The following is a 21643-nucleotide window of genomic DNA, read 5'->3' on the forward strand; positions in this document are numbered from 1 at the left end:
CCTCTGTCGTCCCCTTCTCCTCCTGCCCTCAATCTTTCCCAGCATCGGAGTCTTTTCAAATGAATCAGCTCTTCACATCAGGTGGCCAGAGTATTGGAGTTTCAGCTTCAGCATCAGTCCTTCCAATGAACACTGAGGACTGACCTCCTTTAAGCTGAACTGGTTGGATCTCATTGCAGTCCAAGAGACTCTCAAGAGTCTTCTCCAACACCACCATTCAAAAGCATCACATCTTCGGCACTCAGCTTTCTTTATAGTCCAACTCTCACATCCATACTTGACTACTGGAAAAAACATAGCCTTGCTAGGCGGACCTTTGTTGACAAAGTAATGTCTCTGCTTTTTAATATGCTGCCTAGGTTGATCATAACTTTCCTTCCAAGGAGTAAGCGTCTTTTAATTTCATGCCTGTAATCACCATCTGCAGTGATTTTGGAGCCCAGAAAAATAAAGTCAGCCAGTTTCCACTGTTTCCCCTTCTATTTGCCATGAAGTGAGGGGACCAAATGCCAAGGTCTTAGTTTTCTTAATGTTGAACTTTAAGCCAACTTTTTCACTCTCCTCTTTCACCTTCATCAAGAGGCTCTTTATTCTTCACTTTCTGCCATAAAGGTGGTGTCATCTGCATACCTGAGGTTATTGATATTTCTCCCGGCATCTAGATTCCAGCTTGTGCTTCATCCAGCCCAGCATTTCTCATGATGTACTCTGCATATAAGTTAAATAAGCAGGGTGACAATATACGGCCTTGACGTACTCCTTTTCCTATTTGGATCCAGTCTGTTTTTCCATATACAGTTCTAACTGTTGCTTCCTGATCTGCATACAGGTTTCTCAGGAGGCAGGTCAGGTGGTCTGGTATTCCCATCTCTTGAAGAATTTTCCACAGTTTATTGTGATCCACACAGTCAAAGTCTTGGAATAGTCAATAAAGCAGAAATAGATGTTTTTCTGGAACTCTTGCTTTTTCCATGATCCAGCAGATGTTGGCAATTTGATCTCTTGTTCCTCTGCCTTTTCTAAAACCAGCTTGAACATCTGGAAGTTCACAGATCACGTGTTGCTGAAGCCTGGCTTGGAGAATTTTGAGCATTACTTTACTAGCGTGTGAGATGAGTGCAATTGTGTGGTACTTTGAGCATTCTTTGACATGTCCTTTCTTTGGTATTGGAATGAAAACTGAACTTTTCCAGTCCTGTGGCCACTGCTGAGTTTTCCAAATTTGCTGGCATATTGAGTGCAGCACTTTCACAGCATCATCTTTCAGGATTTGAAATAGCTCAACTGGAATTCCATCACCTCCACTAGATTTGTTTGTGAAGATGCTTCCTAAGGCCCACTTGACTTCACATTCCAGGATGTTTGGCTATAGGTGAGTGATCACACCATCATGATTATCTGGGTCACGAAGATCTTTTTTGCACAGTTCTGTGTATTCTTGCCACCTCTTCTTAATATCTTCTGCTTCTGTTAGGTCCATACCATTTCTGTTTTTTATTGAGCCCATCTTTGCATGAAATGTTCCCTTGGTATCCCTAATTTTCTTGAAGAGATCTCTAGTCTTTCCCATTCTGTTGTTTTCCTCTATTTCTTTGCATTGATTGCTGAGGAAGGCCTTCTTATCTCTCCTTACTATTCTTTGGAACTCTGCATTCAGCTACTTATATCTTTCCTTTTCTCCTTTGCTTTTCTCTTCTCTTCTTTTCACAGCTATTTGTAGGGCCCCCTCAGAAAGCCATGTTGCCTTTTTGCATTTCTTTTTCTTGGGGATGATCTTGATTCCTGTCTCCTGTACAATGTCACGAACCTCTGGCCATAGTTCATAAGACACTCTATCAGATCTAGTCCCTTAAATTATTTCTCACTTCCACTGTATAATCATAAGGGATTTGATTTAGGTCATACCTGAATGGTCTAGTGGTTTTCCCTACTTTCTTCAATTTAAGTCTGAATTTGGCAATAAGGAGTTCATGATCTGAGCCACATTCAGCTCCCGGTCTTGTTTTTGCTGACTGTATAGAGCTTCTCCATCTTTGGCTGCAAAGAATATAATCAATCTGATTTCGGTGTTGACCATCTGGTGATGTCCATGTGTAGAGTCTTCTCTTGTGTTGTTGGAAGACGGTATTTGCTATGACCAGTGCCTACCCTTGACAACACTCTATTAGCCTTTGCCCTGCTTAATTCTGTACTCCTAAGGCCAAATTTGCCTGTTACTCCAGGTGTTTCTTGACTTCCTACTTTTGCAGTCCAGTCCCCTATAGTGTAAAGGACATCTTTTTTGGGTGTTAGTTCTACAAGGTCTTGTAGATCTTCATAGAGCCATTCAACTTCAGCTCCTTCAGCATTACTGGTCACGGCATAGACTTGAATTACTGTGATATTGAATGGTTTGCCTTGGAAACAAACAGAGATCGTTCTGTTGTTTTTGAGATTGCATCCAAGTACTGCTTTTCGGACTCTTTTGTTGACTATGATGGCTACTCCATTTCCTCTAAGGGATTCCTGTGCACAGTAGTAGATATAATGGTCATCTGAGTTAAATTCACCCATTCCAGTCCTTTTTAGTTCATTGATTCCTAGAATGTCAGCGTTCACTCTTGCCACCTCCTTTTTGACCACTTACAATTTGCCTTGATTCATGGACCTAACATTCCAGGTTCCTATGCAATATTGCTCTTTACAGCATCAGACCTTGCTTCTATCACCAGTCACATCCACAACCGGGTGTTGTTTTTGCTTTAGCTCCATCCCTTCATTCTTTCTGGAATTATTTCTCCACTGATCTCCAGTAGCATATTGGGCACCTACCAACCCGGGGAGTTCATGTTTAAGTGACCTATCTTTTTGCCTTTTCATACTGTTCATGGGGTTCTCAAGGCAAGAATACTGAAGTGGTTTTCCATTCCCTTCTCCAGTGGACCACATTCTGTCAGACCTCTCCACCATGACCATCTTGGGTGGCCCCACATGGCATGGCTTAGTTTCATTGAGTTAGACAAGGCTGTGGTCCATGTGATCAGATTGGTTAGTTTTCTGTGATTGTGGTTTCAGTCTGTCTGCCCTCTGATGCCCTCTCTTAGCGCCTACCATCTTACTTGGGTTTCTCTTACCTTGGATGTTGGGTATCTCTTCATGGCTGCTCCAGCAAAGCGCAGCCACTGCTCCTTACCTTGGATGTCGGATATCTCCTCACGCCACCGCTCCTGACCTTGGACATGGGGTATCTTCTCTTGCCGTCGCTCCTGACCTTGGACGTGGGGTAACTCCTCTCAGCCGCCACTCCTGCTAATAAATTAATTTATTAGCAGCCACCTAAGGTGTTCATTCTGACTGAATTCTCAGGTTTGTGCTGTTATAGAACAGGCAACAGATCCAAAGGAAATGGGACACAGAGGGCAGTTGTTTTGTGTGCTGAGAGTTACTAAGTCAGAAGCCATAGAAAAGAGGGCAAAAAACCTGGCAGGATCCTGGGAAATCAAGTACTATTATCACTAATTGAGGGAGAGTTACCTGGGCAGACTAAAGTTGAGATAGATGAAGGATCTGGTTGCTGAGGAATCTCTGCCCACAGGCTTGTTTGTAACCACAACACTCTTCCAACTGCCAATGTGATCTCATTGGAAAATCATACCAACTGGGTATTAAATAAATCAAGCAGTGCAGAGCTATAAACAGTAGTAACCACAATGTATCAGTATTGACTGCTTTTTATTTTTAATTACAGTTCCTGTATGTGAATGTGGGTCTGCTGCCAAAATGGAGACAGAGGCCCACTGAGTGAAGGTGAGAGCACCCTCCTGTGCCTCTTGCCGCTCACTCTCCTCCCCTCAGGAAGCAGTTAAGCTCTGCTGCCCATCCCTTCGTGGATATATTGGAATATTATATATAGCTGGGAAGGTGATATATTTTTATATTATAACTACAGAGCCTGCTCTTATTAGATGTTCAGAACTCAGTGTCCACTAAAAGCATAAATGGAGTTAGAGTTAGCCTCAGTCCTCAGCTTGGATCAAGAGCAGCATTGACTAAATGCTAAAGCCAAGACCCCCTAACAGTGTGGGGCACAGGACAACCGCAGGAGCCAAGGCTTAGGCGCCACGCCTGGGGACTACTGCGCCAACGACGAAGCTACTGGCCAGCCGCCTTTCTTGGGTCTCTTCCCCTCGTAGGCTGTTGGGTCTGCATCTCAGAACCTACCCCAAACTGCAGAATCCCAACTTGGATTTTCTATCTTGCCTGGGATTCCATGCAGCACTCTCAAAAATTAAGAATCTCCTGCAAATGTCCTTTTTCCCTTTCGGCAAATTCCTCTAAACCCCACCTTCCCACTTTCCAGCTTGCTTGACTGGCACCTGCCTCTGACCAATCAGACTGTGTGGCCCTTTCTGGCCACCCCCTCCTATACCTGCATCAGATTCTTTCCTCCCCACTTTCTGGTTTCTTGAACTTTTCTAAACACGTCTCCTTAAACAGGACTGTGAAGAAAGAATTGTTCAGTGAAGAATCAGAAATTTAAAACAAAATGAACAGGACAAAAATGCGAGGGATGTATACACATCAAACACAAGAGCCATCAAACACAGAGTAGGGGCAGTCTAGGTGCAAAGGCGGGAGCCAGTAAATAGAGGGTTGGTGAATCTGTGATCATTTTTTCTTTCATTATTTATTGTCATCATTGTTACTATCATTGTTAGATCAATTTGCCACAAATGGGTTTGCTAAAAGACAACTAATCATTTGTCAAATTAGCCAAAAATCTAATGACCAATGACAGCAAAACCACCCCGGCTGCCACCCAATACCCTGAGAGCTGAGGGTTGAGGTAGGCTCCACCATCTGCCCCCAGAAGCCAGGCTTTGACAGTGGGGGTGGCTTAGAGAGAATTCATTCAGCATTTATTGGGAACAATGGAAATTCTACAAAATTAGGACATACTATAAATACTTACTGAACATGTTTATTTCTAGTTCACAATATATCATAGATATTTTCCATGTCATTATATACAGAACTGCCTACTTACCATTAACAATGCTAGACTTTTCTCCATATCACACCTTGTGGTAGGGAGAATAATGTCTTCTTCATCCCCCCAAAAAGATGTTTATAGCCTAATTCCTGGAACCTCACAATATGTTTCCTTACATAGCATAAGGGACTTTGCAGGTGTGATTAAGGTTAGGAACCCTGAGATGGGGAGATTATCAGAGATGACTGGGGTCAGCCTAGTGTAAAGGTAAAGAGTCTGCCTGCAGCGCAGGAGACCCAGGTTCAAACCCTGTGTCGGCAAGATCCCCTGGAGAAGGAAATGGCAACCCACTTCAGTATTCTTGCCCGGAGAATCCCATGGACGGAGCAGTCTAGCAGGCTACAGTCCATGCGGTCGCAAAGAGTCAGACACGACTGAGTGAATTCACTTTTACTTTCACTGTCTTTAGTATAAACACAGAGGTCATTAAAAGCAGAAAGTTTTCCCTGACTGTGGTCAGAGGGAGATGTGACTACAGAAGCATGATCAGAGGGCTGCAGCTGCTGGCTTTGCAGCTGAAGAAGCGGCCATGTGTCAAAGAATGCAGGCAACTTCTAGAAGCTGGCAAAGGTAAGCTCATGGAATGTCCCATAGTCTCCAGCAAGAAAAGCAACCCTGCTTAATTTTAAGCCCAGGAGATTTGTGTTGAGCTTCTGACTCACAGAACTGTAGGGTGATAGATCGTGTTAGTTTAAGCTATCAGGTTTGTTGTACTTTATAACAGCAGCAAGGGAAAAAAAAAAATACAGCTCCAGAATCAGTTTGGGCCTTTGTTGCCAGGTATCTAGGTCAGTATAAATATTTGCCTTTTCCATGTTGTCTTTTCCTGTTGGTTAACCAAATCTGGCCACACAGCACACTCAGGATACTCTCCTGTGTGAGGGAGAGCTCTCATCAGCTCTACAGATCAGCGTGGAGGAGCTTTGCTGTAGCCTGGCTTGGTCAGGAGTCTTGGGCCCTGCAATTTCTGGACTATTTAACTCCTCCACCATGCACCCAGTGGGCCAAACCACTCCTGTTCTACCAGTGGTTGCCATGCTGAACAGGGAACGAGAGTAAGAGCAAGAGCCCTCTAGTTCCCAGGACAACATTGCCCAAAGCTTTTGCTTCTTTCTTCTTGGTCCGGCCCCAGCCTGTCCGTCAGGCCTCTGTGTTCACAGCAGTCCGTCAGGTGCTACCCGCATCTACTGTCACCTTGCTAGGTGCTGGGTGCTGGGCTGGTCCAAAGAATTTATATTCTCAAGAGGAAATGTTTAACATATTTCACATGTTTACATATTATTTGTTTTCCTTCTGTGAATTTTCTGTTTATAGTCTCTTAGCCAAAGTCCCTGATCACTGGAGACAGATACCGCCTGATACAGCAGAGAAGTTTATTTAAAGAATACTGATAGACAAAATGTTATCAACTACCAAGTGAAGGATACACAGAAGTTAAATTTATCATTCTTTCTACTTTTTGTAAGAAATTTTTCAAAATGAAATGTGAGGAGGCAGACTCTCACAAGGGTTCAGAAAGTGACCACAGCCCATCCTGGTTCTCTCCTGTCTCAGACCATCCTTCCAGATCTGAGGATGACTGATACCACTATCTGAAGATTCTTAACCAAATTGGTTGAGTCCACCTCTTCCAGCTCAATAGGATGGATGACAAGAGCCAGCCTCAGCCCTAATTTAGAGTGACATTGACCTCAGTGGATAGCAATTACCACATTTCAGGTAAAGCAGGAAAGGATATTGACTTTCATCTTGCCTCTCCAGGAAGGAAAACCTCAGTTTTTGAACAGAGAAAATCAGGTGGAGTACATAGTGTAGACACTAAGGTTGGTGACTATACATTCAGCACCATTTCTGAAAGGTGACTCTCTGAATTAATCCTGGATACTATGGGGATTGAACCCTGGTCTCCTGCATTGCAGGTGGATTCATTGCCACCTGAGCTACCAGGAAAGCCCAGTGTTGGGGAAGTGGACCAAGCACAGGAGGTGGTATATTCTAGGCACAGAAGAGTTGGATATGAAACCAAAAGACATCCTGGAACCATCATCACCATCAAATCAGGGTTAAGCAAATGTAGTCCTATCCATCGGAGAAGGCAATGGCACCCCACTCCAGTACTCTTGCCTGGAAAATCCCATGGATGGAGGAGCCTGGTGGGCTGCAATCCATGGGGTCGCTAAGAGTCGGACACGACTGAGCGACTTCACTTTCACTTTTCACTTTCATGCATTGGAGAAGGAAATGGCAACACACTCCACTATTCTTGCCTGGAGAATCCCAGGGACGGGGAGCCTGGTGGGTTGCCATTTATGGGGTCGCACAGAGTCGGACACGACTGAAGTGACTTAGCAGCAGTAGTCCTATCCACATTCTACTTAGAACACTTGAAGTTCATGATCAAACTGTACAAAGAAGCAACTTTTAATAGAGTTAAGTTCTGGTCTATGAGCCACTTAATGGTCCTGGTGTTGTGTCAGCCATTCAGTTTTATGTTAATTCATCTATATGAAAGTAAGCAGAAAAGTTGAACTTAAAACTCCAAGCTATTTAACATGAAAAAAAAGAGGCTGAAAAATGCAATAAACTATCACTGTGCCTATCATTAACAGTCTCCTCCAACTTGTTTTCAAGCAGTCTGAAAAATAAAACTAATATAGTTTCAGTGTGAAAACCTTCATTTTTGTCTGTTTATCCAATCTAATTTATTCAGTTGTAATTCATTCAATTGTGTATAACAAATATTTTGCAGAGTTTAGGTATAATTCAATGAAGCCCTATTAATAACTGTATTATCCTAAGGTGAAAAAATTTTCTAAATGTCACAGATGATTTAAATAGATGAACACTGAAGTGAAAAAGTAAAAAAATTTGAAATGAAGTGTTAGTTGCTCAACATTTATTTATTGATGCAATCTCTGAGTTTCTCTTAACTAGGAGTTTTCTTTGTGAATGTGGCAATTTCAGATTAATCACAGAAAGTTGAATTACCTGCCTATAGATTGAATATAGATTTGGAAAAGTTTCAAACTTTTGAAAAACTTTTGGAAAAGTTTTCAAACTTTTCAAAAGTTTCAACTTTCTCTGTCTACATATGCACCTATCCTACAATGCAAGTACAAGCATAGTTTTAGGGAACAGTATCATTTTTGAGATTTTCATAACCAATTATAATTTAACATAAAATATCAGTTAAAAAATAGTAGTTTTATACCGTTAGCCTATATTCCTCAAAGGTCATGGCTTTGGAATAAATATCTGTGTTCTCCCCAAATTCATGTTGAAATCCTTTCCTCCAAGGTGATATTATTAGGAGGTGGGGGCAGTCCTAAGATGGCAGAGGAATAGGACAGGGAGACCACTTTCTCCCCCACAAATTCATTGAAAGATCATTTGAACGCTGAGCAAATTCCACAAAACAACTTCTGAACGCTGGTGGAGGACACCAGGCACCCAGAAAGGCAGCCCATTCTCTTCGAAAGGAGGTAGGGCAAAATATAAAAGATAAAGAGAGACAGAAGAGTTAGGGATGGAGACCCTTCCCGGGGAGGGAGTCGTGAAGGAGAAGAAGTTTCCAAACACCAGGAAACCCTCTCATCAGTAGGCCTGTGGGGAGACAGATCACATGCCTAGCCACGACTCTGGTATCCCAGACACTTGAGTCCACCAGCAGTGAGTGGGGGCTGAACAGGGAGGCGCATGCATGCATAGGGTAGGGACCTGGCTTGAAAGCCCTGAGGACAATCTGAAGGAGCTAATGTGAAATAGCAACCCAAACTGTGGGACAGCCAGAGAGAAAAAAAAGAGAGAACTTCTCCTCGAAAAGCTCTAAGGTACAGCCTGGTGCTCTCACAGAACAAAGGATTGAGCAATCACCAGAGAAGAGCTAGCTGGCTGCGGACTGGCCCTGCCCCCCTCCCCCCACCAGAGGCAGAGAGACAGGCGGGCGACAGCCAGAGCTGGAAGGCAAGGGACAATCTCAGCCCCAGAGATGGCATCCTCCACCAAACAGATGTTTATATCTTTCCTTTTCTCCTTTGCTTTTCGCTTCTCTTCTTATCACAGCTATTTGTAAGGCCTCCCCAGACAGCCATTTTGCTTTTTTGCATTTCTTTTCCACGGGGACGGTCTTGATCCCTGTCTCCTGTACAATGTCATGAACCTCATTCCATAGTTCATCAGGCACTCTATCTATCAGATCTAGTCCCCTAAATCTATTTCTCACTTCCACCGTATAGTCATAAGGGATTTGATTTAGGTCATACCTGCATAGTCTAGTGGTTTCCCCTACTTTCTTCAATTTAAGTCTGAATTTGACAATAAGGAGTTCATGATCTGAGCCACAGTCAGTTCCCAGTCTTCTCTTTGCTGACTGTATAGAGCTTCTCCACCTTTGGCTGCAAAGAATAGAATCAGTATGATTTTGGTGTTGACCATCTGGTGATGTCCATGTGTAGAGTCTTCTCTTGTGTTGTTGGAAGAGGGTGTTTGCTATGACCAATGTGTTCTCTTGGCAAAAATCTATTAGCCTTTGCCCTGCTTCATTCCATAATCCTAGGCCAAATTTGCCTGTTACTCCAGGTGTTTCTTGACTTCCTACTTTTGCATTCCAGTCCCCTGTAATGAAAAGGACATCTTTTTTGGGTGTTAGTTCTACAAGGTCTTGTAGGTCTTCATAGAACCGTTCAACTTCAGCTTCTTCAGCATTATTGGTTGGGGCATAGGCTTGGATTACCGTGATATTAAGTGATTTGCCTTGGAAACGAACAGAGATCATTCTGTCGTTTTTAAGATTGCATCAGTAACTTTCAAGCTACTTAAATTTGTCCCCTCACTCATATAGTTCTAACCTACTTTTGAAAAGAAACTTTTGAAAAGAATATTTTTCTTTGGAGGCACCAGAATCATGGCTCTATAACCATGACAATAGGCCTCTCACTTGCATTTTTAATGAAGAGAGTTATCTTCATTTCTTTAGTTTTATTCAGAGCTTGTGTAAAGCCTGTGTACTTCAGCTGAACACAGGATGTGGGCACAGACCCCAGAATCACTGAGGAGCTGGATGAGGCCCAAATGGGTCTCAGCATTTGCTACCAGCAGTCCTGAAGTGTTGATTTTTATTGTTATTTCCTTTTCTCTTTACTCCTGAGCATCAGAACCAGGTTTCCATTTACAGCAGCCAAGAAGATAGGGAGTTATCTATATAACTCATGCAGAAGTGTTTTCATCTGGAGAATCTGACTTCTGCATTCACTAGGAGTGGGTAACAGGCTCAAGCTCAAGCAGACACAAGTTCACCAGGAAGGGCAATCATCTGCAGGTGGCCCTTCAGGTTCCACAAGCATCCTGCCCTTAAGCACTGAGAACCTGGCTACTCTGTAGTAGCCTCACGATCCACCAGGGATTTCCTATCCAATTTAATGGAGCAAGGTTAGGGATTGAAGAGAACATAACCTGACAAAGTTCTTATTAAGACTGTGGAAAACAGGGATCCTCTTCTTAAATACCTGCTCCCAAATAACCCATCCCAATAAACTGTACTCACAACCGCGGATGGTTCAAAATGCACTCTAATTCTCTTGCCCTTTCAAGGGTTTTCTTTCTCATTAGTTTGTGTTCTGACATTTCTACCAAGATGCAGTGGTTGGAGATGCTGGCCCTTTAACGGGGGAGCAAGGCAGGGGCTGGGAATCTTAAAGCCCGGGCAGCGAGCCTGCCTGGCCCAGGCTGCCATGGCCACGCTGGGCAGAAAGGACAGCCACGGTGCTGGGGTGGGTGCTGGCAGCCAGGCGGCTGGGCACCCCTCCCTGTGCACAGACTGAGGCTGGTAGTGACTGTGTGGGAGTGCTTCTCCTCCAACTCCTAGCCCTGCCTCTCCTTTCTGTCCCTTTGCAGGATAGCTCCCTAGAGCTGAGGTCAGAGAGTGGGGGGGTTTAGGGCCATCTGAGAGCCTGGGATTCTGCTCCTTGGAGATCTGGATCAAAACTTTTCTGACAGCTTTGCTGGGGGGAGACTTTGGTTGGTTCGATGCTAGACCATCCTTTACTAAGGACAGGGGTTTCTGGGTCTCTTCCCTGCCCCAGGTTTACCTTCCAGAGGCTAACAATGCTCTCTCGCCAGAGGAAACAGCCTTGGAGCAAGTCTGCCAGCCCGAAAAGATAAAATGCCTCCAGGGTAATATCACCAAGTGGTCTGTGGTATCTGATAAAAGTCCCAGGAGTTCAGCGGCTTGGGGATGTGGTTCAGTGGATAGACATGGGTTTGAGTCGAACTGCTGTGAGTAATCCCCAAGTTCTCTTACCTACTGCTACATCATGAGGGTGACTGAAATCACGTTTATGGGGTCTATTTTCCTCACCTTCAGAGAAAAATGATCAACACCAGCCTTGTATTGTTGTTGTGAGTGATACATGAACATATACATGTAAAGTCTCTGGCACATGAGGGTTAAATTGCCATGAGTCAGGGCAGCTGGAACTTGGTTGATTAAAGAGGCACAGAAAGGGCTGTCAGGGGGCTGAGCAGGTGGAAAAGCCTGTGGTGGTATTAATGAGGCCATGCAAGAGGGGCTGAGGAAGGTGACGGCGATTGGTACCTGCCGGGTCCTATTTGCTGCAGTCAGGGGTGGCTAGGGGCGTCCTGGGATAGTGAGGCTGGGTTGAACTCATACAGCAAGAGGCAATGTTTGAAGATGTGCTGGAGATGGTGCGTGAGCAGAAGTGCCAAGAGAAGCATCCTCTCTCGGCCAGGCGCTTCGCAGCTGAGCCTGTTTCTACTTCCTCCACAGGCTCCCGCTTAGACCAAGGCTCAGGCAAGCCCCATGTCCCCTTGGCTCTGGAGGAAGGGCTGGTGTCTGCCTCTCAATTGGAGGAAGAGGAACTGGATCCAGATTTAGCACCAGACATGGAGGAGGAGGAAGCGGAGGAGGAGGAGGAGGAGAATGATCTGGGGGATCCAGCTGTCCAGAGCGCTGTCCACAACAGCCAGGTGCCGCGGCAGGAGGGTGTGGGGTTGTCCCGAGCGGTCTGCGTCTCACAGGCTGTTGCGCCACATCTCTCTTCTCTTCACCCCTCTCTAGGTGGGTGAAAACTTTCTATTTCAGGCTTGAACCCCAGTAGACTCTCGCCTTCCTTCCCTCCTTCTGTCTGTCTCCCGCTTAGTTTCTGATGCTGTCCTCACCTTGAATGCAGGTCCAGCAGGGCTGTCAGCCACCCAGGGATCCTGCTCTGCTCCTGAAATGAGTCACTTTCACTCCAGCTGGTGAAATGAGTCGTCTTTGACCTTGGACCCCTGTGTCTTTGCAGTCCCTTGGATTCCATCAGCACGTGGGGAGGCACAAGGGGTTCCCGTGCAGAAATGAAGTTACTCAGACCCTGCTTCAGCTTAACTCCTCAGATGCCAGCTGGCTTCCCTTTGGTGGAAGGAGAGGGGGTCCTGACCCTACTGACTTTGAAATTGAGGGAGGGCCAGGCTGCCTGTATCCTGGGTATTGGAAATTGTTGGTCCTGCTGCTCACCTCCCCCATTAACACTGGTGAATGTAGATGTTATCACAGGGGCTCATTTCTACCTGAGTTTTCCTCCCTCCCATTCCAGAAAGGTCTTAGCTCCCCTGGAATCACGGCCCCTGGTGTTCCGGGGATGCCCCCTGCCTCCTTGCACTTTCTGTGGCAGATAAGTGTCTCCAGTCTCCATGCTGTGAGAAAAAGACAGGGTACTGAGAAGCAGTGTTTGGAGGGTCCCCTTTCTTAACATTAAACTCTGCTCTTGACCTTGCTCTGGGGATGCAGCAAAGTGAGGTAAGGGTATGAACAGGGGGACGCCTGTCGTTCAGAGAAGCTTGGTAAAGGACAGAGCGGGTCCTGCGACAGCTGGCCTTCCTAGAAAAAGGGCAAACAATTCCAGCTTACAGAACATAAATAGCACTGAGCCTCGTGCTAGAAAGAACACATGACCTGGCGTGGAGGGGCTGCCAGAAATCCAGCAGGGAGAAGAAAAGGGAAGTGTAGGCTGAGCAGGGCTTCAGAGGGGTCTGAGAAGGGCTGAAGACAAGGTCTGACGACCCTCAGAGCGGGAAAAGAAGGGGAGTTGACCCACACACAGAGGAAAAAGCACAGGCTCCCACATTGTCAGGGGCCAAGAGTTACTCCCTAGGGGGTGACAAACCTGCTGGAAACAAGGGGGCCCACAGTCTGGTGTCCTCATGACTGGCTGGAGGGGCCCCTATGTGGCAGATGTTGGGTGAGGTTCTTCAAGGCAAAGGCAGGTGAGACCCTAGGGCAGAAAGGCAATCAGCAGCAAAGGCAGGATCTGTTGGTGGAGACGTGCTTCTCTCAGACCCTGAAATTCCTCTCGCAGACCCCGGACCACCTGGCTCCCCTTCCGTTCCGACCCTCCCTCCCCAGTGCCGGCTCTGCAGCCCGCCACTTTGGACCTCAACTACCTGCGCCAGACCCATCGCTCCTCTGCAGCCCGCCCACCTCGTGGCCCCTGAGGCTCAGGTGCTAGATCAGGGCGCCCCTCCCCTGGGGTCCAGACAGGCTGGGTTACCTCCAGAAGATGGGAGGTAGTAGCTGAGGAGGCATGGCTGCCCTTCTACCAGCTGCCACAGAAAAATACTTAGAGAAACTCACTAAGAGAAGTATGAGATGACATGCAGTCCCTTCCCTCACAGATGAGGAGATGGAAGCCCAGCACTCTCTGAGGTCAGCTGGCCCAGGAGTACTGAGCCTAGGACTCAGAAGTCCTGATATCCAGGCCAAATGGTTTTCTATCGTGTCGGGATTTCCTGCAGCCCCATCTCAGGGATATACATCTTGGAGGGGATGTGAACCCTGCTGAGCTAGGATAGTGATGCTTCATGTGGCCGACATTGGGTAGGGTCCTGAGCAGGTCAGGTCCCATAGCTGTCCAGCTGAGGTTCCCAGAGGCTAAAAGAAAGGGGGAGGGTGCTAAGAGCTTGCTCCCACCCAGCCCATGTTTCTTTCTAAGTCTCCCTAGTCATCTGACCCAGCTCCACCCTCAGCACCAGCGGATCTTGAAGCAGCAGCAACAGCAGGGTCGACCACGAAGGTAAAGCCTAGAGGAGGAGCAGGATTGAGTGAAACACCCTGCATGCTGGGTTTTCCCTTGCGGCAAGGCACCTCCCCCAAAGCCCCACCCCCACCCTCCCCCTGATATCCAGCTCCAGGCTCTCTACTCCTTGGGGAGTTCTCTGGGGATGGGGTAGGCAGGTGGGGTTGAGGTAGGAAGGGTCAGGGAGGTGTAGGTCTAAAGAGCCCTCCTCCTGGCTTGAAGTCCCCCAGCCAAGAAGTGGTCTCAGCAGCCAGACTCCTATGCTAACCTCATGACACAGAAGGAGAAGGACTGGGTGGTAAAAGTGCAGATGGTTCAGCTGCAGAGTGAAAACCCCCGCCTCGATGACTATTACTACCAGGTGAGTCCCAGGGCCTCTGACCTTGGAGGCAAATGGCCTGACTCTATAGCCCTGAGAGCCTTCCTTCAGCTCACAGTCACCAAGTCCCTTCTCGTGGGAGGGACGACTGTGAAAGGATGGGGTCATATTTCTATACTTGGCATCCAAACTCCTTCCCTTTCTCCTAAATTTCAGCTGCAGGGGATTATTTGTGATTCCTTAAACACTCTGAGATTTTTGTCTCCATCCTTTGACAAGAATTTCTCCTAATCAGTCTGAAAATGACATTCTCATCTTTCGTACACATTGGTTTCTCTTAGAAATGACTTGTTATAAACATTCGTCTACTTACCTTTTACTTTTTAAGATCTAAAGCACAAGAAACGTTTATAGGTAATGGAATTCAATTTCTTGAACAAATGTGGCAGGTTTTTTTTACTCCTTTCTGTCTTCTTCCTGTCTACCCTTTGTCCATGAGTTCTGGGTTGTCTGGGCTTCCCTTTGGCTCAGACAGTAAAGAATCTGCCTGCAGTGCAGGAGACCTGGGTTTGATACCAGGGTTGGGAAGATCCCATGGAGAAGTAAATGGCTACCCACTCCAGTATTCTTGCCTGGAGAATTTCATGGACAGAGGAGCCTGGTGGGCTACAGTCCATGGGGTCACAAAAAGTCGGATATGACTGAGCACTTTCACTTTCTGGATTGTCTAAGTTTTATTTCACTTTCTCTTCAACCACCTGAGCCCACTAGCAAGGTTCCCACCTTTATCTCCTTCCTATTGACGTTAGATTCCTCCTTTCTTCCCACCATGCTTCAAAATTTGAATGTGATCATCTTACACTCTTGACTTTTAGACATTGTTTCTCAATGAAGGAGCTTTTTCAAACCTTTGCTTAACTCAGTCAGTGGCTTTATTTTAGTTCTGGATTTCGCAGTCTTAAGATAGTAGAGCTGCTATGCCAGCCCACAAGAGTAGAGCTGGCCGAGAGGCCAGTGGACAGCAGTGTCCTCTCTGTCCTTCCGTGGAGAGAGGTGGCTTGTCATGCCATCAGAGAATGCTGATTTGGGACAGAACAGGTAGGACCATCAAATTAAAATGGGGAGAGGGGAGGATGGGGTGACCGCATATAACTTAGAATAAGGAGTGAAGGAAGCCTGCAGACCCTGGGACACATTTTACTTCCGGGCTCTCTGCTTTGCTTCTCTGCCTTTCCATCCTGGCTCTTCAAGTCCTTAGGATGGGGGCCCCAGATCAGGTGGCATGGGGCTTAGGGTGCTGAAGATGTTTTATTGTGGCTCTAGAAGAGCCTTATATCCCAGGAGCATTTCTGGAATGAATGCTGTAGACAAGGGTGTACTAAGAGCTTGCACTGGAGAACCCTAACTCTTACGTTTAACTGAGTATACATTTGACTAATCTGTGAACTCTCAGGAATATTATCAGAAACTAGAGAAGAAGCAGGCAGATGAAGAGCTGCTTGGGCAAAAAAGCAGATTTGAGTCTCTCAAGCTGGTCACACCTTACATTCAGAAGGCGGAGGCTTATGAATCAGGTAGGACCGGGGCTGACCTGCTGGGTTGGGACGGACATCTGGCTGGACCCAGGTGGAAAGCAGAGGGGCACGTGCCTTTCTGACTCCTTCCACACAGTGGTTCGAATCGAGGGTTCCCTGGGCCAGGTAGCTGTATCGACGTGTTTTACCCCTCGCCGAGCTATCGATGCTGTGCCACACGGAACTCAAGAGCAGGTAGGAGTCTATCTTCCTACAGTCTTTTTCTCTCCCTGTGTTTTGGAGAAAGGTCTGGAGCACTGTCATACATGAGTTCAGATTGTGAGCTAAGAGAAAGGGGAGTAATCAGGCTTCGCGATTTAGTCTTTCCAGCTCACGTCCTGGCCTGCCTAGGCGTGGGCTGCTGCTGTTGGAGTTGTGGCTGACAGCCAGGGACTCTTTCTCTAGGAGACAGCAGCTGCAAGCAGTCAGAGGCTGTGGGTGCTGTACCGGATTGAGAAGGTGAGACCTCAGCCTTAGCAGTGAGTTCCTTGCCTCCGCTGAGAACAGGATATGCTCACACTGGCCCCTTCTCCCTCTCTCCCCACCCTCACGCTCCCAGATGTTCCTTCAGCTGCTGGAGATAGAGGATGGCCAGCAGGATGCGCCTGCGCAGCCCCGTGACTCTGAGCAGCAGAGCAGCAGGGTTGAGAAGCTCTTCCAGGCCTTAAAGGCCCAGGGGCAGAATAATCTGGAGTGAGTGTGGGACGGTCACACCCTTTCCCAGGAGCAGACAGTAGTTTAGCTTCGGCCCCTCCCTTCTAACACCGGCCCTCTGCTCTAGCCGAGCCCTGCGATGTTCGCCTGTGTCCCTGCAGGGCTGCGGATGAGGGCTTCCTGCAGGCGCTGTCCGTGGGGAAGGGGAAAGCCCTGGTGGCCCGGCTCCTCCCCTTCCTGCCCCGGGATCGAGCCGTCAGCTTGCTGCTGGCCATCACCCGCCACCTGCCCTTCCTGGTCAAGAGGGACATGGCCGATCAGGTAGTGTGGCACGGAGTGGAGGAGAGGATGGTTTTGTGGATGGGTTAGCAATGCTTATCCCTTCTCCTCCTTCTACTTCCCACCCTCAGAGAAGCCAGAGAAGGTTTTGGGTGGTGAGGGAGACTCACCCTGCCATCCTCAGGGGAGGGGGTTATAGAAGACTGCCACAGGAACAGCTGATGATCTTTGATCTTCAGGCACAGTGAAGAAAGGAAAACCCGTGGGCATATGTAACACAGGTGTGCGTGTGCTCTGGCGGTTAGAGAAGATGAGGACCACCTGATAAGTGCCGAGCCCCAGGCACCTTCGCTTAGGGAAGGCATGTAGGACAAGTGGTGTTGAGGGGTCGCAGCTAGGGATGAAGGCACTTCAGTGGTGATAGGCCTGGTAGGTCTGAGCTGATCAGAAGTGGCTAGAAGCAGGTTGGCAAGAAAGAGCCTGGAGGTGAAGTTGTCAAGGAGTCAGAGAGGCCCTTTATGATCTTTCTGCAGGCCCTGCAAATGTTGTTTCAACCTCTGAGCAAATGTATCAGGCACTTGACCTTCAGTGAACTCCTCCAAGGACTTCAGGGACTCATGCGGCTACCACCTGGCTCCTCTGAGCGGCCAATCACCATGGTGCTTCAGAATCAGGTAACATGTGTGGAAGGCTTCGGTCTCTCCACAGGAGGCTCCAGGTGCTTATTGGAATAGACCCAGGGTGAGGTTGATTTTTTAACAAGCTCCAGATGATGATGGTGCCTCTGGATCAGAAGTCACCAAACATTTTTGATAGTGAATCCTTTTACTACAAAAAATATTCTGAACTATACCACCTGTGTGTTTATAAATCATATAAATGGAACACTATACTTAAATTAGGTGCATAATAAATACAAGGTGAGATCTATATGTGAAAGATCTCATATCTTCTAATATTCTAGTGGATTATCCTGTGAACCCCTTCTGAAGATCTTTGCCTCATGCAGTGCCTCTTAAAATGGGCTCCACATCCTACCCACATCAAATTCCTGGGTCCATTCCCAACCTACAGTCTCTGACTCCTCAGGGTAGAGACCACAACTGTGTATTTCATCATCAGCTTCCCAGAGGAATCTTTTGGACAGTTCAGAGCAGTGATTTCCTTGGAAAGAGCTCAGAGTTTCTTGGCCAGCCTGGGTAAAACTTGATGGGTTGTGGGTGTTGGACTCCGTCTGTACCTATGAACTTGCCCTTTTAGTTGGGAAACAACAGAGCCAGGGAAGCACTGGATGCCTATGGTAAACTCATTTTTACCCTGGACACTTTGACACTTTATCACTTGCAGTTTGGCATATCTTTGCTCTATGCACTGCTAAGTCATGGGGAGCAGCTGGTATCACTGAATTCTTCCCTCAAGGAGCCCAGCAGTGACCATTCGGCTTGGTAAGATCATAAAAACCTTGTAAATACTATTTCAGTACCACTGGGATGTGTGCTAAGTTGCTTCAGTCGTGTCCAACTCTTTGTGACCCTATGGACTGTATCCTGCCAGACTCCTCTATCCATGAGATTCTCTAGGCAAGACTGCTGGAGTGGGTTGCCGTGCCCTCCTCCAGGGGATCTTCCCAACCCAGGGATCAAACCTGCATCTCCTGCATTGGCAGGCAGGTTCTTTACTGCTAGTGCCACCTGGGAACCCCCCTGGGATATGTAGGCTAAACCAGATTAGCTGTTTCCTGAGTGGTTTAATCAAGCACGGGGGAGGAAGTTGGACAGAGAAGAGGCGACTAGCAGAGTTGTAGCTGTTTTGCCCCTTTTTTTTTCTCCCCTGTAGTGCCTAGAGTGCTGTCCCCCATGGGAGGCAATATATAGTGAAGTCGCTCAGTCGTGTTTGACTCTTTGCGACCCCGTGGACTGTAGCCCACCAGGCTCCTCCGTCCATGGGATTCTCCAGGCAAGAATAGAGACAAGCCTTAGAGTTTAGCAGACCTAGGTGTGAATTCTGCTTCTGTCACTTACCAGCAGCATAACATGGGGGCACATTATTTCACTTTCTTTAGCCCGTTCCTCCCCTATAAACTAGGGATCGAAGGATGATGGTACTAACCAGTTAGAGACCTGAAGATTAAGCAAGACAGAAGAGGCGTAAAGCACTAAGCATTGCCTGGCACATACCAAACAGGCAAACGCTCTATCTTAATTGCTGTGGGTGCAGAGGGTGGTAAGTGGTGGTCAAAGATAACAAGAAACCTGGGCCCTAAGTATATTTCCTGCATAAACACTAAGATGCCGATGTGTTTCTTCTCTGCCCTCCAGGACAGACATGGTGATTCTCACTGCCTGGGAGATTGCTCAGATGCCTACAGCCTCACTGGCAGAACCCCTGGCCTTCCCCAGCAACCTTCTTCCCCTGTTCTGTCACCACGTGGACAAACAATTGGTACAGAAGCTGGAGGCTAGGATGGAGTATGTGACCGTGGAAATAAGATCATAGCCCCGGGTTGAAGCCCAGACTAGGCTCTACCACTTCTCTACTATGTTTAAACCAAGATTATGGAGGATAATTTGCTTTTCGAAGTATTTCTAGACGTGGGTACTTACTGAGTAACCAGTCTGCTCCAAGTTAGGGTTGTATGGCCTGTTTCTTCAGCCAAACCTTTCCATTTTTTCCCTAGGAACTTTGATTATTTATCACACTAAGATATTTGAGAGTAAGAATTAGTTTGAGAAGTTGAACTATTCATTCAAAAAGTATTTGAGGGACAACTCAAATGTAAACAAGATGTAAACGCACAAAGAACAAGTAAGTCATCTTTCCTCAGAACTTTGCATCTGCTGGACAGAGTTACTAATCACATCATACAATAAAGGGAAGTTATTTGGAGTTGATCCCTCTTTTAGTAGGTTTGTTTTGATCTACTGATCAGGTTGTTCCAGAATGCCTATATATGGGGAAAGTTAAGTGATCAGACGCTAGCTGTGTATAGGTTTTGCCCACAGGGATCCAGAGAGTCTGAAGACAGTTGTACGCCTTGATATATCAGCAGACCTTGCCCAAAACTTTTACTCATGCTTCAGAAAACTGAACTATGTGCCTAAAAAGGCAGAGCAAAATGAGGTATAATTTAAAAGATAACAGAATGTAGTGCTTCAGCTTGTTTGTAAGTTAAGAGGTATAATCAAAGTCACTTTCTTTTGTGTGAAGCTTCACAAGTGTCCTTAATGTGAGGGACAAGTCCTTGTTGTGTTGAACAATAGATTGACTTTGAAAACTGTTCTGGTGTTGCCATTTTTTATAAGTAGCCCTAGCTGAGCTAAGAGGGTTGGATATAAATATCGCCCTTGAGATATGAAATGTTTGGTTTACTTGGACAAACAGGGTCATTCACTCATCAACAAACACTAGAGCCCCTTTTTTGAAGCAGGTACCATTTTAGGTGGTTGAGAAACAGTGATGACCAAAGAAAAGTCCTTGCTCTTCTGAAGCTCACATTCTGGTTGGACAGGGACTGACAGAAGATACCAAGTAGTAATAAATACTGTGGGGGAAACACAATTGGAGGATGGGTGACTGGAGTGAAATGGAAGGTCTGTCAATTAGAGGTTAAAGTCAGGCTGGAATCAAAGACGAGTGTCCCATGCAGAGGCACTAGTGAGCACAAAGCCCCTAAAGTGAGAATGAACTCGGTGTGTTTGAAGAAAAGAAAGAAGGAAAATGTGGCTGAAGTATACAGATAAGGGGTGGGGGTGATGAGGTATGAGAGCAGGAGGCAGGGTACACATCTGTAACCCTTTTTTAAAAATCTGGATTTTCCAACTGTGCTTGGATGTCAGCATTTTGAACAGGGAAGTGACTTTGATTTTGTCACTTTTGTTTTGAGACGATCATTCTTGACTGCTGATTGCTAGGGAAACAGGATAGAAAGCAGAGGAAAAAAATGTTCAAAAGTTTTGGGGTTTTTTTCCCCCTCAAAGTTGGAGCAAGAATTAAAGAGCTGTGGAGACAGAGAGAAGAGGTTTGAAAGAGGTTTTGGAAATAAGAGTTGACAGACATTGCTGATGGGCTGCATAAGGGTGGTTGTGAAGTATCCAGGATGCCTCTCTGGCAGAGTGAATGGTGGGTGCCCTAGAATAATGTGGGGGAAAACAGAAAAGTGCATTTGGGGAGTAATCATCATTATTTTAGACATTTAATATGAGTCCTGTTAGAAATCCAAGTAGATATATCAAGTAGGTAAAGAGCAGTCTGGAGTTGAAGGAAAAGGTCAGGGATAAAGACACTGAAGTGGGAGCTATCATCACACAGAGGTATTACAAGTTAGGAGAGAGGGAAAGATGATATAGGAAGAAAAGCCAACCTAGGGGACTGAGGAAGTATTATCTGTGGGAAAGGATAGGGAGAAAACTAGGGGGTTACCAAAGCTGGAAAAAAGTATTTCAAGGGAGGAGTGTGGAATGAAGAGAGAGAGCAGTAATGGTTGGTTTTGGCATTTATGCTCACTGACCTTAAGGGACACTTGAGGTGGAGATGTTGGCCTGAATAGAAAGGCTGAGGGAAGGAGAGGAGGGTTGACTACAGAAAGAGTCAATTTGGAATCTTCTGAAAGGGAAGCAGAGAAATTTTGACAGTAGGTAGTACTCAGTGTCAGAGAAGGCAATGGCACCCCACTCCAGTACTCTTGCCTGGAAAATTCCATGGATGGAGGAGCCTG

General features: G+C 46.5%; 1 protein-coding gene across 5 annotated transcripts; it reads left to right on the forward strand.

Moving 5' to 3' along the window:
- Positions 1–10629: 10629 nt before the first annotated feature.
- PATL2 (PAT1 homolog 2) lies at positions 10630–20206 on the forward strand. Of its 5 annotated transcripts, none has more exons than XM_044924602.2 (14): positions 10630–10800; positions 11113–11305; positions 11817–12016; positions 13387–13529; positions 14029–14100; positions 14326–14464; positions 15876–15996; positions 16094–16191; positions 16402–16455; positions 16556–16689; positions 16812–16971; positions 17463–17603; positions 18277–18374; positions 19248–20206. In XM_044924602.2, exons 1-14 carry the CDS (start codon positions 10762–10764, stop codon positions 19423–19425), a joined length of 1770 nt encoding a protein of 589 aa, XP_044780537.1. In that variant the 5' UTR covers positions 10630–10761; the 3' UTR covers positions 19426–20206. The 5 variants fall into 5 exon arrangements, with proteins under 5 accessions (XP_044780537.1, XP_044780536.1, XP_044780538.1 ...); XM_044924601.2 differs by having other exon boundaries at positions 10643–10800; positions 14020–14100; XM_044924603.2 differs by having other exon boundaries at positions 10643–10800; positions 11113–11203; positions 14020–14100.
- Positions 20207–21643: the final 1437 nt, after the last annotated feature.

This window comes from Bubalus bubalis, chromosome 11 (genome assembly GCF_019923935.1).
Source record: "Bubalus bubalis isolate 160015118507 breed Murrah chromosome 11, NDDB_SH_1, whole genome shotgun sequence".
NCBI classification, from domain to species: Eukaryota; Metazoa; Chordata; class Mammalia; order Artiodactyla; family Bovidae; genus Bubalus; species Bubalus bubalis.